We start from the raw sequence: 12,778 nt of genomic DNA, 5'->3' as shown, positions 1-12,778 counted from the left end.
TGCCTCCCATACAGTGTGCCAGGACTGAGACCGCTCATGGATGTGAACTACCTACCTTTGACAGACATGCGGATAGCCAGGACTTTCTGCTTTACTAACCTGGGTCAGGCCATGTACCTCTGCTCCCCCACTGAGATCCAGAGGATCACTTACAGTCAGGACACTTGTGAAAACCTACAGGTGAATTAGCCTTCTATATACAGCACTACTACGTGTTACTATTGCAAAACAGTTTAAAATCTCTGCATGGCTTGGAGACACACATTAGCCAACTAAGTACCTAGGCTATTTTGTTTTGGTTTGTTTATACCTATAAGAAATATTCACGTATTAAAGTTAACCTTGTCTCTATGGGTAACAGACAGGAAGAATTTTGAAATACCATAACCCTATATTCCTATTGTCATGCCAGAATGAGATTTTGAAAAACTCCCGCCAAACTCCCTCGAAATCGAAATCAAAATTCACTAGGGGGATGCTGAGAGGATGGCAGCATAAGTTTGCAGCTCCTGGTAAAAACTCACAAATAAAAGTGCTGAAGTATTTTTAATCATTAAACTGTGGAATAAATGTCATGAACGGTGGGAGAAGGTCAAGAAGACAGGGGAGCCGGCTAGAGGAGACAGCCGGAAAACAGCATGCAAGGTGAGCATGTGGAAGGAGAAGGGGCTAGCCACCTCCACTCAGGCTTCCAGGACATCATTAAAGAAATTCACTCACTTAAGGCAAAGTTCAGAACTGATTTTGTCCCACTGAACAAAGACATTAAACAAGAAATGAAGGAAGAATTCCAGACATTAATATAAAACTGACAGAAACAATAGGTGAGGTAGCTAGCTATAAGACAAGACTCAAAGAAGCTGCAAAACACTTGGAAGAGATGGAAAGTTGGAACATGGCCACAAAAGATGCACTAATTCAGTCACTGTAACAAAACTGGCTGCCCTAGAAAAATGTATATTGTCCAGTAATGTATATTATCAATGGATCAAGAGGCCTAATAGAAGGTTCTGAAGGAAACTCTGTGCTGCAGTTTGTGGAACACTTGTTGAGAGCTGAGCTCTTTCTCCCACCAGACCCTGCTCTGAATATCCAGCGGGCACACAAAGCTCTGACGCCTAAGCCTGGACCAGGAGAAACCTTTATATTGTCAAAACATCAATAAATGAATGCAAGGAATGGAGTTAATCCAAAGTAGCCTAAGTAGTTTGAAACTTGTCTCACATAAGTTGCTTGGCCTGAAATAACTATGGGGAACTGAGTCATCCATGGTGAGAACTATTCTATTTATAACCGTGTCCAGATTTTACTGCAGTGTGTCTCACAAGCTAGGGACTTGTATTATTGGGGGATATGTCTAGTATATATATATATATATATATCTTTATCTATATTTATACATTTTATATATGTATTTATAAAATGTGTTAATATTTCAGGAGATGCTGGGTGAACTTTTCACACCAGTGGAGACACCGGAGGCCCCCAACAGAGGGTTCTTCAAAGGCCTGTTTGGTGGCGGTGCACAGTCGCTGGACAGAGAGGAACTATGTATGCCGAATATGTATCTGATGATATACATACAGTATATTTCTGTCCTATATGTACCATCACTTCATGCTTATCTGTCTTTTCTTCCTTCGATCAGTTGGTGAAGTAACAGCTGGAAGGGCATCGCGAAGTCTGGCCCAGCACATCCCTGGCCCAGGTGGCATTGAGGGGATGAAGGGAGCTGCCTCTGGTGTGGTTGGTGATCTGGCACGTGCCCGGATAGCACTAGATGAAAGAGGCCAGAAACTGGGTGAACTGGAGGAGAGGACGGCCGCCATGATGGCCAGTGCAGACTCTTTTTCCAAACACGCCCACGAGGTGAGCAAAAGTGTCAAGAAGGACGTCGAGCTTGAAAATTCATACCCACAATTAACAGAGCGACGATGTGACATCATGAATGCTCACTGTACGTTAGTGCTACTAACAAACAATAAACAATGAAATTAAATGCTTGTGACCAGTCTTGACCCTCCATAAAATATTTTACACAGCAAAGCAGTTACTGTGAAATATTGCATGTAATACCTGACACTATTTAACCAGTAGAGGGCAGTATGTAACCATGAAACTTTCACTGTACTGTAACTAAGAAGCTTACTCAAATTGTAGATTTCTTTCAGAATGGAAACAGTTTCTAAAATTATGTGAGGGTCCCTGTTCTTTACAGTGTTTGACTGACCAAGTAAACGAAATTCAAAATCAAAGCAAATTCATATACATTCTTACATAAAATTAACTTTATCAACAGCAAATGGAAGTGGTTTTAGAGAGAGACGTGATGGTTTTGTGGTACTGCCCGATCATTTGGACCATGTTCCCATGACTACGTGTTCTTTGTTTCCAGATGATGCTGAAGTGCAAAGACAAAAAGTGGTACCAGTTCTGATTGGTGGAAGGGGTGGAGTAGAGCTCTGTGGACACCATTGTCTGATTGACCTCCCTCATCTGGCTCATCTGGACTCACCGTGACCCCTACCCATCTGTCTGTCCCTTCATCCGTCCCTCCAAGCCTTCTTCACTGAGACACTTGGGGATTTTCTTCCCTAGCACAACGATGAAACACTGTACTTACCTCAGTCTTGGGGTGGAACTGAGGGGTAGACAGGAGAGGAAGACGACCTCAGAGGGAATAACTTAATAAATGGTGTCTTCTTTTTATGTTCTTGTCTCATTGTTTATCTCTGTTCAGCCTCTCCTCTGAGGTAGCTGACTGGCCCATGCACCTGAAGATTCTTCACTCTCATTTGCCAAAATGTTCTTTACTGTTGTCTCTACTCTGTACCCTCGTGGTCAATATTCAAACTGGCTAAAGAAAAAAAAAAAGACAAATGTGTAATGAAGGAGCAAAGACTTCAAAAAGTTATTAAAATGTACAAAAAAAAAAGTAAATACATCATTATATATACATAGATCTAATAAATGTGCAATGCTGTATCCACTTCCAAGTGACAAGTACAAAACAAAGGGATAACTCATCGGGGAGATGGAAGCGGGGCGCGAGGGCCGAAGGAGGCACCGTTGGAGAGGTATTAGAAGTGCTGCGATAGCGATGTCTCCTCTATGCAGAGGGTCGCAGGGATAACTCATTCGGAAGTACACTGGATATTTCATCATCTTGCTCAATCTCTAGACTCACCTCTGTATTTGACAAACTTTCAAATCGTTACCGTGTGTGTGGGTGCGTGCGTGAGAACGTATGTGCGTGCGTGAATTTCTTTTCTCGCCATTCCTCTATTTGTTATTTGTTGGGTTATTTGCTCCGTCTGTATTATGATCATTATTATTATTAGTAATATTATTGGAAAAACTCTTATTTTTCTATTGTTGTGAAAGTGGATGATATTTAATTTGTTGAAAAAGAAAATACATTTTGTGACTTTTGTCTAACAACTGAAATTAATTTCTCCTTATGAAAAGGGCTGGAATCTATAAGGAGGGCAAGGATATAAAAGGCATATTTGGGACTCAGTAACATGGTGACATCAGCTTTTTTTTTTTATTATTCTAAAAGAGAGAATGTATGAGCCACACACATTTATTCCTTTACTGAAAATGTAATTTAATCACTTAGCAGATGCAATGTGAGCTGCCTCCCACTTGCTCGCTCTGTCTCCGATGTCACGAGCTCGGTGGTTTGATGAAATCAGCGTTAAATACACAAATAGCCAAGTATCAGTATTGGATTACATACATTGCAAGCATAAATCCTAACAGTAATCATACAGGTGGGATAAAAACAAAAAAATGGCTGAGTAATCTTTCAAAGGGACATATTTGAAACTTTTTTCCGTGTATTTTTTTTTTTCTTCTGTGTTTTGCTCACACTTGTCTGTACGTGTGATTCCTTTTAATATTTACTTACTGAGGTGGAGGAGACAGCTGTGTTCGGTGTTATCTTCATTATTATCCTGTTTCTATTTTCCATGTTTGCAGTCGAACTCAAATGTGATGTATCTGTCTGCCGGGCTTTTAACCTTTATTTGTATATAAGTAAATAGTTTGACAATCTAAGTGGAAAGTAAATGCCGAAGTTGCTCAGGCAACAAAAGAGGAGACAGGCCATATTTTTTTCTGACGCCAAAGAATTGCTTTACCTTTCCCATTGCGTTGTCCCCATAGCATTTGGCCGCGAGTCTGGAAACCACACGGTACATGTGAATATGTGTTATCCAGTTTAGATATATCACCCTTGTCACTTTTCAGGGTTCAGGAAATGGAAAGTCGCAAAGGAACTCAGCCATTTATAACACGATGGATCATAAAAATCACTATCATTCCACCACACCTCAAATGATGTTTATGGTATTCATCTGTGTGAATGGGTGTATTTGTACATCTTCTCTGTCTGTATGTAAGGTTATGTTCATGTAAATGAAGTGATATGATTTATTATATTTTGTTCTGGTTGTTTACTCATTGCTGGTGATGTCCTAGTTCAGGTAAGTGTGGACAAACTCAAACCACCAATTAAGTAAAAAAGAAAAAAAAGAGGACAAGGATAAGATAATGTGTGATAATATGTGAGGACGACCTCTAAATTTTGGTTTAATTTAAAAGTCCTTCACTTGTCCTCTGTATCCTCTCCGTTGGTTGCGCAGCTACAGGTGTGGCCTCCTGTGTTTCCAGTAAGCATTGTGGTGTGAATGTTGGCTGGTTGGTCTATCTTTCGCCCCTAAGCTTAAAAAGAGAGACAAAACGAAGTACTTCAGGAAAAATAGCTGTTTTAGCTACAAGTCAGCCCCCCACCAATATCCGTTTGATGTCTTTCCCTTTAATCCAGCTGTTATTTCTTTGAATGTTATACTTGTTTTCCCATCTTTGAGTGAATTTGATTTTTCAGCCCATGTACTACAGTATGCAGTATTCCTACCTGATATGATCCACACTCAATAAGAGGGAGTCCTGTCTATCTGCCATATGCCATCTTCTGTCCTCGATTCAACAGTTATCAGTGGGTTGCAGTATTTTTCTCATTGTAGCCAATTTTCTTGTACAGTTTTATGCAACTTTCACATGGATGTTTATGACTTTATCTGCTGCCACAAAAATTTAGAAATTCTGTAGATAGAGATTACTGTGCAATGGAAAATAAAAGTCGAAAATGGATTTTTGTCTTCGGTTATTAAACTGTTTCTGTTTAGCAGAAAGAGGAAAAAAATGTTGGAGTATCTCAACGACATGCAGGCACACTGCATATTCAGTGAAATACAGTTAGATCATGGAAAACTGGTTTCATCACAGTTTTATCCCAACATTAGATGGCAGTAAATACACATGGTTGCCTCAACAAGCAATACTGAATAAATAGGAAAAATGCAAACAGTGAAAGGGCGATCCTACTAGTTATTATTAGCAGGTTTAATGTTTGACAACTTGCAAATAAAAGATTAGTTTTTACAAAAATAAATAAATATATTCATCAGTGAAGCAGAAAACTGCCAAAGCTACATAGTAGTAATGACGTTATATAGTAGTTTTCCTTGTTTATTAGTTTTTTATTTATACTCCAAGGCTCCATTTCCTCAAACATCATTGTCCTGTACTGAACACAGCAGATTCCCACATGTGCTCACTTGTGATGCAGACAAGGAGGGTTAATTTATTTATATATTCATCTTGGGGTAATGTACAGGAAGTCACCCCAAGTCTGACTTCTGTTAAATGTTTTATCTCACACGGGGAGACGTCCACTAATATTTACTGTAAATACCTTACAGTTGGCCTCTAGATAGAAACAGACCTCTTGAATCACAGATGCAATCATCCTAATCCCTATTATCTGTAAATTCATGCTGTATTTACAAAGGATTACGATGTGGATCAATTACTGTGAAAATCAGAGAGGCTACCAGCTTAGCTTGTGATTTCCCGTAAGAGTACAAATTTACAGACTGTATCTCTGCGTTGCCACTTGATGCTTCCGGGCATTATGTGTGACTAAGGTCAGGTAGCCGTAGCTGGAATTAATGTGGACAAAATAGCTCAGAGACGAAACTAGATAAAGTAATTAGGTTAAAGAGTAATATATTGATAGAATATCTTAATCTTTTGCGGCTAGAATTGGTAATAAAAGGACAAATGATTTATAAACCAACAAACAACCCTTATTGCAGTTCAGATATTGATTGCTGGCTAGAGGGATAAAGCAGACTGTGATTGAATGTTGCCTTCTTCTAGCTGATTAATGCCCAATCTAACTAAAAGCAGAGACACTATAGTTCAAATATTGGGAAAAGCAGAGTTTCCTGGAATAATAACAAATGAAGATACACCACGGACTTATAAACAAATCCATATGTGAAATTTATAATTCCATAAAACATAAATCTCTGGAAAAGATAACTGAATGAATCTAGTACTTTCTCTTGCCCTTTCTCTTCCCGTGTATTGAATAGGCTTTATGGTTCTTCCCGTCTTTGCGTAAACAGAATTATCAGACAAAGTGGTGCCATTTTATTAGGTAAGAGAGCTTGTGTTTTTCATCCCAGATAAGCTTCTGTGGGTGTGAGAGGCTGACAGGTGAATTAAGGGGAGAGTGGAAGAGGGAGACAAAGAGGGAAATGTGGTAGGTAAGGAGAAAAAAAATAGTTGATTTGTTCAATTTGGCTGAAGCCATGAAGAGAAGGTCACTGGGGAGAAATGTTTGTTGTTGCGTACTGTTTGAACTACTGACTGACTGAGATATAGGGTCAGGCAATCCACAGCTAAGCATGCTGCTCAGCAGATGACATGTCCATGAGACTGTTGCCGTGGTGACTGGAAGCGTGAATGACCTGAGCATCGCCTGCACAGCAGGGAGACTCAAAATGAGTATTTTGTTCTAAAATATCATCAAAAATGTCATCGATAAACAACCAGTTGTTTAATGATTATTTATCAAGACTGGTTTGATCAGATAAGCGCCCCTTTTAATTGCATTAATCACAAGCTTTTGAAAGTACTTGAGAATATGAAATACTGCAATAGATATATTTTTTAAAGCTAGTTTTAGTCCAATCATGTAACAATCAGTAGGTATCATGCTCTTGAATGACTGTGCCAACAAACATGTTACATCACTCGGACACTTAACATATTGTTTCATTCTGTTCCAAGTTGTAGTAACATCTGTGAATAACTACTATGTGACCTCTCAACTTTTCAACTCTTAAGCTTTCACCTTTCAATCTTCTGGCTCAACAAAGGTGACATGAACTAAACCGCTGCACTTCTTAGATCTTAACTTCTATCACAGCACAAATATGCAGCGCACATACATAAATTCAGTTGCTGATACCGGTGCTTCAAGTTCTCCCAACTATAATCAGCATAAGAAAAAGACCATTTCTAGAAATGCATTCTAAACAAGCAACAAGCCTGGACAGACGTTTTGACAGAAAAATTTCCTCATGTACAAAGAAGTGAATTTTTGCATATACATTATGTGCATAAGACTGGAGTCACCTCATATGTCTTTATATTTGGCTTCCAAGGAAACAGATTTCCTTTTTATCTTTTTGAATTTGGTCTTCAGCGGTAGTTCGACAGGGTTTCTGAACCCATTTAAAAGGTTTTCTTTTGACTTTGACTGCTCTGCTTTTTCACCCATGTTCTCCCATAATCAACAGCTTAGCAAATCATCAATTTTAAAAGATATCTTTGGGCAGTTACTAGCAGTCTGTCATAAAAGCACACTATATTTTCTTAGTTCAATCTAAAAGAAAAGATTTTGAAAAGCATAACAGTATATCTTCCACCAAGAAGGCGAATCCCAAAGATCAGTTAGCCATAACCTTGACCTATCTCAGCATGGCATGCAGTGTATTTTTGAATCCTGAATCTGGAACTCATGTTTTTAATAAATAGAGAAAAGTCCAGCGAGGACATAAGACCTGAGAGATGCAGTTGATCCATCTATTATTCACGGATACCTCATCAGGAAATCTCAATGCAAGGGTGGCTGAAAAGAAGCAATGTTTAAAGAAGGAAATGATCTCAAACACACTGCCAATGCAGTAAAAGCACTTGGATAGAAAAGCACACAGTGGAACACTATGAGTCATGGATAGGCTTCCCCACATGGGAGGAACTATTGCTAATCACTGTTTTAAGGAATTAAAAGAATGCTTGACTGAGAGAGTTCAGGCTTTATTGAAGAATAAAGGTGGTCATGCCAAATATTAATTTTCTTCCTTCCATTCATTCCTACACCTATTTCCATTTTTCCTTAAAAAATTAAAGAAATAAGATGTTGGCTCAAGACTTCTGCACAGTACTGTGGAAAGATGTGGAAACAAAATGTGTTCAGTTTTTCAATGTCTTTGTTAGTAATATAGATTTGTTAGCTTTCAAGTTTTGGGGTTTCTAAATAAAACAAATCTTATATTTTAAACAATACCCATTGGTCAGTGATGGTGACAGAAATCCATTAAAGCAAAGCATCCCTTCCTAATTTGTATTAGAAATTTGATATGAGAGTCAGTACTGCATTAGCAGTTCACGTCCCCATAACAGTTCTCCCTTACAGGAAATAAGTGCTGGAAGGATCATATTTGGAAAGGTAATGAGCATCGTGACTCACTTGATATTTCTAGACTGTTTTGCTGTGTGGGGGGAAAAAAGGAGAAAATGTGCTGCAGACTTCTTGTAATTATCTGTGTGATTTTTTTTTACCACTTTTCACTTTTCAGTTGCTTCCTGAAAAAAACAGCTCTTGTGATGAGGAGAGATATTTCAAGCTCGGAGTCCTTGCTTATTTAAATACATATGTTACTGTTTTGTTTCATCTGTACCGAGTTAACATGCAAGCAGAAATGTGTTAAAAAGGATCATTAGCTTCAGTCTGTCAAGCTGAGAAACATATGTGTTCTGGCCCTGTGTACGTGTGTGTGTGTGTCTGTGGGCTTATGTGTGCGATGTGCCTGTGTGCATGCATGAGTAAAGGGAAAGAAGGGGTGTCGTCGACACGGGTGCGGTTGAAACTCTGACCTTTTAATTTTAAAAAAGGCTCCAACTCAGTGCTTCTTTCGACAGAGTGAAGAGAGTCTGAAGGGAAGGCTCAGTGATGAAGCTGTGCAGTGTGCCACATGCTCAGCTGGGTGCTTCTGAGACAAGATTTCGGTCCCACAGGGCCACAAGACCCCGTTTTATTCATCTGTTGTCCACTTTCCTTCAGATGTAGACCAACTGTTCGAAGAAACTAAAGTAGAATAAAAGTGTAAACAGCAAGTCCTCCTCTTTTAAACCATCTCCAGAGAGGCAAACATGCAAAAGGCAAAGTTATGGAATGCACACCAAAACGAAATGGCCACCATCCAAAACCTCAGCCTGCGTGACCAATTTGTGTTTGCTGTAATATTTAGTTTTAAAATACCGCAGCTCTATTAAGCAGAAATGAGTGATTTATGTGTGTGCATGATTCAAACAAGCACTGAAGTGAGGTTTAATCGATTTACTTCTCTGACTCACGAAAAAAGGATCAAATGCTTGTTCCTAGAAAGCAGAAAACGGTTATCTCTTGTTTTCCAAAAACATTCCTACTCTGCTACAGTTCGTGTAATTAGTGCCGTTATTTCATATCCCACAAGTAATTAAACAAAGGTCCAAGTTTCCCTTTTGTGGCTTTTTGTTCAAGGATTCTTTTTGTGAATATGTGAAATCCTCGAACATTTCACTTGTCAGAAAATGTAATGCTGTTTAGAAACATGTGGCTTGGCTTCTCCTGGAGCGGATCCATTTGAATATGCAGGGCATGCTGTTTTCCTGCATAAAGGGAATGAAACTTTAATAGCTGGTTTGAAAGCAGCTGAGCTGCTGCAGTGGCTAGCACCAGATCATTTCACTACATGCCAGTTCCATGTTAGTTCAGCAGTTAACCCATAACTGCATTCAAGAGAGTTTCCAAAGTTTCCTCCTAATTAAAAATATAGTAAAATTTTAGGGCTTCATTTTAATTATCTTCGAATGAGGATTAATTAAAAAAAGAAAACATTCGGGAAATCATACACATGCCTGATGTGCTTCAATGCCCACACATTTTTTTCCTCCACAAACTAATGGGCACTCAGGTGAGACGCACTCAGCCCTGGACCATCTGGCAACCACTTTCATGTGTCCTGGTTACAAAAACAGATTCATTAAAGGTTCCATATTGCAGAGAATGACATTTTCATTTTTTCCTTTTGATCATAAAGTCTTAAGTGTTATATCAATATTGTGAAAGCACAAAATGCATGCAGCGCGTATTCACAAATTATGACTCTAGACGTGAAACATTGGAAACACTGGACTTTTAGAAGGAATCCAAAGTGGCCAGAGAGAACTCACACAAACCCCACACAGATAGACCCCAACCGGGTCGTGGGTGGGATCAAACATGGGACCTCCTTGCTGTGTGTGCTTATCATCATGTTTACAATTTTATTTGTATAGTGCCTAATCACAATCACAGTTGCCTCAAGGCGCTTTATATCTTAAATCAGGGATTTCAAACTCCAGGCCTCAAGGGACGGTGTCCTGCAGGTTTTAGACGTGTCCTTGATCCAATAGGCTGATTTAAATGGCTAAATTACCTCCTCAACATGCCTTGAAGTTCTCCAGAGGCCTGGTAATGAACTAATCATGTGATTTAGGTGTGTTGACCCAAGGTGAGATCTAAAACCTGCAGGGACACTGGCCCTTGTGGACTGAGATTGTCCACCCCTGCACTACATACAATTCCTGTGTTTGCTTTGTAACATTTTAGTTTCTACCTTTCCCCTGTCACAAAGTGCTTCCTTGTCTGTGTCTGTCTCTATTGTTGTGTGCATTCTGTGAGCCTTTCCTCATTTCTCATCTGTGCCGCCTCCTTCACCTCCTCCGTTCTCTGCCTTCCTTCCAGATGGAAAACTTGATCTCACTGTGCCATCTTGAAGGTCTCAATTTCTAAAATGCATCTCGGCAGAGAGGAGAAAGGAGACTTCCCGGAGGAGGTATTAGTGTGGATGCACAGGTGTATCCTTTACAAGAATCTTTAAAAAAAAGACTGGAATATAGACACTAACGCGATAAGGGAAGAGGACTCCAAATAAATGTTGTTTTTGTTCTCTAGATTGACCAACTACACAGTCAAACCTTCTCCCCTTCGCCCGTTGTCTTTGTGTGTTTATTAAAAGAGTTCATTCTGATCACATTATATGTTGTGATGAAAATAAATGTGTTCCTGTGAGTGCTATAATGCTTATTAAATACAGCACTGGGTTATAACAACAAAAAAAATCAGATGCTTCAGATGTGCCACATATCATATTTAAAGACACTGCTTTAGAATGATGTCTCCTAAGCAATGATGTCATTTTGTTAAGGGCCTGTCGCCTCATTGTGTCTCTACTTCACGTTGGAAGGACTAACGTGCATGCAGAGAGTGCTCAAACTGAAAAATTAGAATGCTTAGGTCAGTCTGTCTTTTTAGCAATTCTGTTACTCTGTTGAATCACTTTATTGATTGTCCGATCTGCTATCATTAATTTCACCCCACGTTGTTCCCAAATTAGTTTTTCCAGCTCTATCTTTCTCTTTATCAGCTGTCAGTTGACCTGCTTTCCAATGTCCCGTTAAATCTTCTTGTTTTCCCATTCAGTAAAGTTCATCTTTGTTTGCTTTACCTTCTTTTGAAAGAAAAATGAAGCAGAGATTTAAGAACATTTGTCTCGTCTAGGATCCTAATCATAATCACACCCTGCAACACTCACACGTTGCTTTGTGCAGAACCTTAGCCAGGCGTCGTATGATTGTTCCATGATAGGAGATTTTTAAAAATATCAGCTATACAATGAAGCCAATCACCAACTGGGAGGGAAACCTTTGATTGCTGCAATTTGTCTGGCCAAATATGGGGTGTTCCAAATCTGGATGGTAACTTACTGTTTGGGCATCCTGTGGCCTTTGAGGTCGGGAAGAGCTGCAATTAGTGCAGCCCACGCTTCTTTTAGTGCAAGCAATCATTTAGAGCAGCATGACGTGTTCCCTGACTGTCATGCTGACACTTTCCTTCCCAGAGGTACGGTCCTGAGGTGAAAGTGAGACAACTGGAAAGCTGTCTGTGTAGCTTGCTTAGCGGATTCTTTGTCATGGGTTTTTGGAAATAATATATATATATTTTCGTCTTTCTTAGTTGAGTCAAAGGGACGACACTGACTATCAGGCAGCAGATTAAAAAGTCGAATGTGTGAAATTTCAAAAAGAAATTTAGTATTAATGTAAAAATAATTTTATATCTGTGTTTTCAAGTTGTGTGACTCAGTATAAATCCACAGGAAGAGCTGGTGGTGAACTGAAACAGACCACTTGAGAGTGGCTCGCAAGTTTGGAGCTTAAAAAAGTTGACTTGTACAAAAAAAGGTTACCTCTGTGGAAAGTATTAGTGTTGGTATAGTATTTATTTTTTCACCTGGGTGCCAGAGTATGACCAGTTTGACTGACAAACATCCCAAAACAGGTAGCTGCAGTCAGTATGTGTATGCTGGGCTTCACACCTGCTACGTGGAATCACTTAAGTGGACCATTCCACCAGGCTTGTGCTGTTGTTGATGCACGGAGCATTTTATTGGACATAGGAAACCATATTATTTGTCAGCTGTCTGTAGCCGAGGAGTCAAGAATTATATGCTTCAGTTTTGGTGTAGTGTTTTATTTGAATGTCACTTACCACTAATTAGTAGACATCTGTGTCTATATGTTGTACTTGTACTGTCTATGGATGGAGCTCTGG

At 39.3% G+C, this 12,778-nt stretch overlaps 1 protein-coding gene across 5 annotated transcripts in view; it reads left to right on the top strand.

Moving 5' to 3' along the window:
- stxbp5a (syntaxin binding protein 5a (tomosyn)) overlaps window positions 1-3,374 on the top strand; it is a 101,181-nt gene extending 97,807 nt beyond the window's left edge. For 4 of the 5 annotated variants that reach the window (XM_013911213.1, XM_013911212.1, XM_013911211.1 and 1 more), the window contains 4 exons: window positions 81-180; window positions 1,440-1,551; window positions 1,649-1,869; window positions 2,396-3,374. In XM_013911213.1, coding sequence (XP_013766667.1) covers window positions 81-180; window positions 1,440-1,551; window positions 1,649-1,869; window positions 2,396-2,437 — 475 coding nt within the window. In that variant the 3' untranslated portion in view covers window positions 2,438-3,374. Of the gene's footprint in view, window positions 1-14; window positions 181-1,439; window positions 1,552-1,648; window positions 1,870-2,395 lie in introns of all 5 variants that reach the window. The other variant, XM_013911214.1, reaches the window with a different exon arrangement.
- The last annotated feature ends 9,404 nt before the right edge of the window (window positions 3,375-12,778 follow it).

Source organism: Pundamilia nyererei, unplaced genomic scaffold (genome assembly GCF_000239375.1).
Source record: "Pundamilia nyererei isolate P.nyererei 1_Seehausen unplaced genomic scaffold, PunNye1.0 scaffold00058, whole genome shotgun sequence".
Classification (NCBI taxonomy): Eukaryota; Metazoa; Chordata; class Actinopteri; order Cichliformes; family Cichlidae; genus Pundamilia; species Pundamilia nyererei.
The sequence above is the reverse complement of the archived record's forward strand: the minus strand, read 5'-3'. Positions and strand labels throughout refer to the sequence as shown.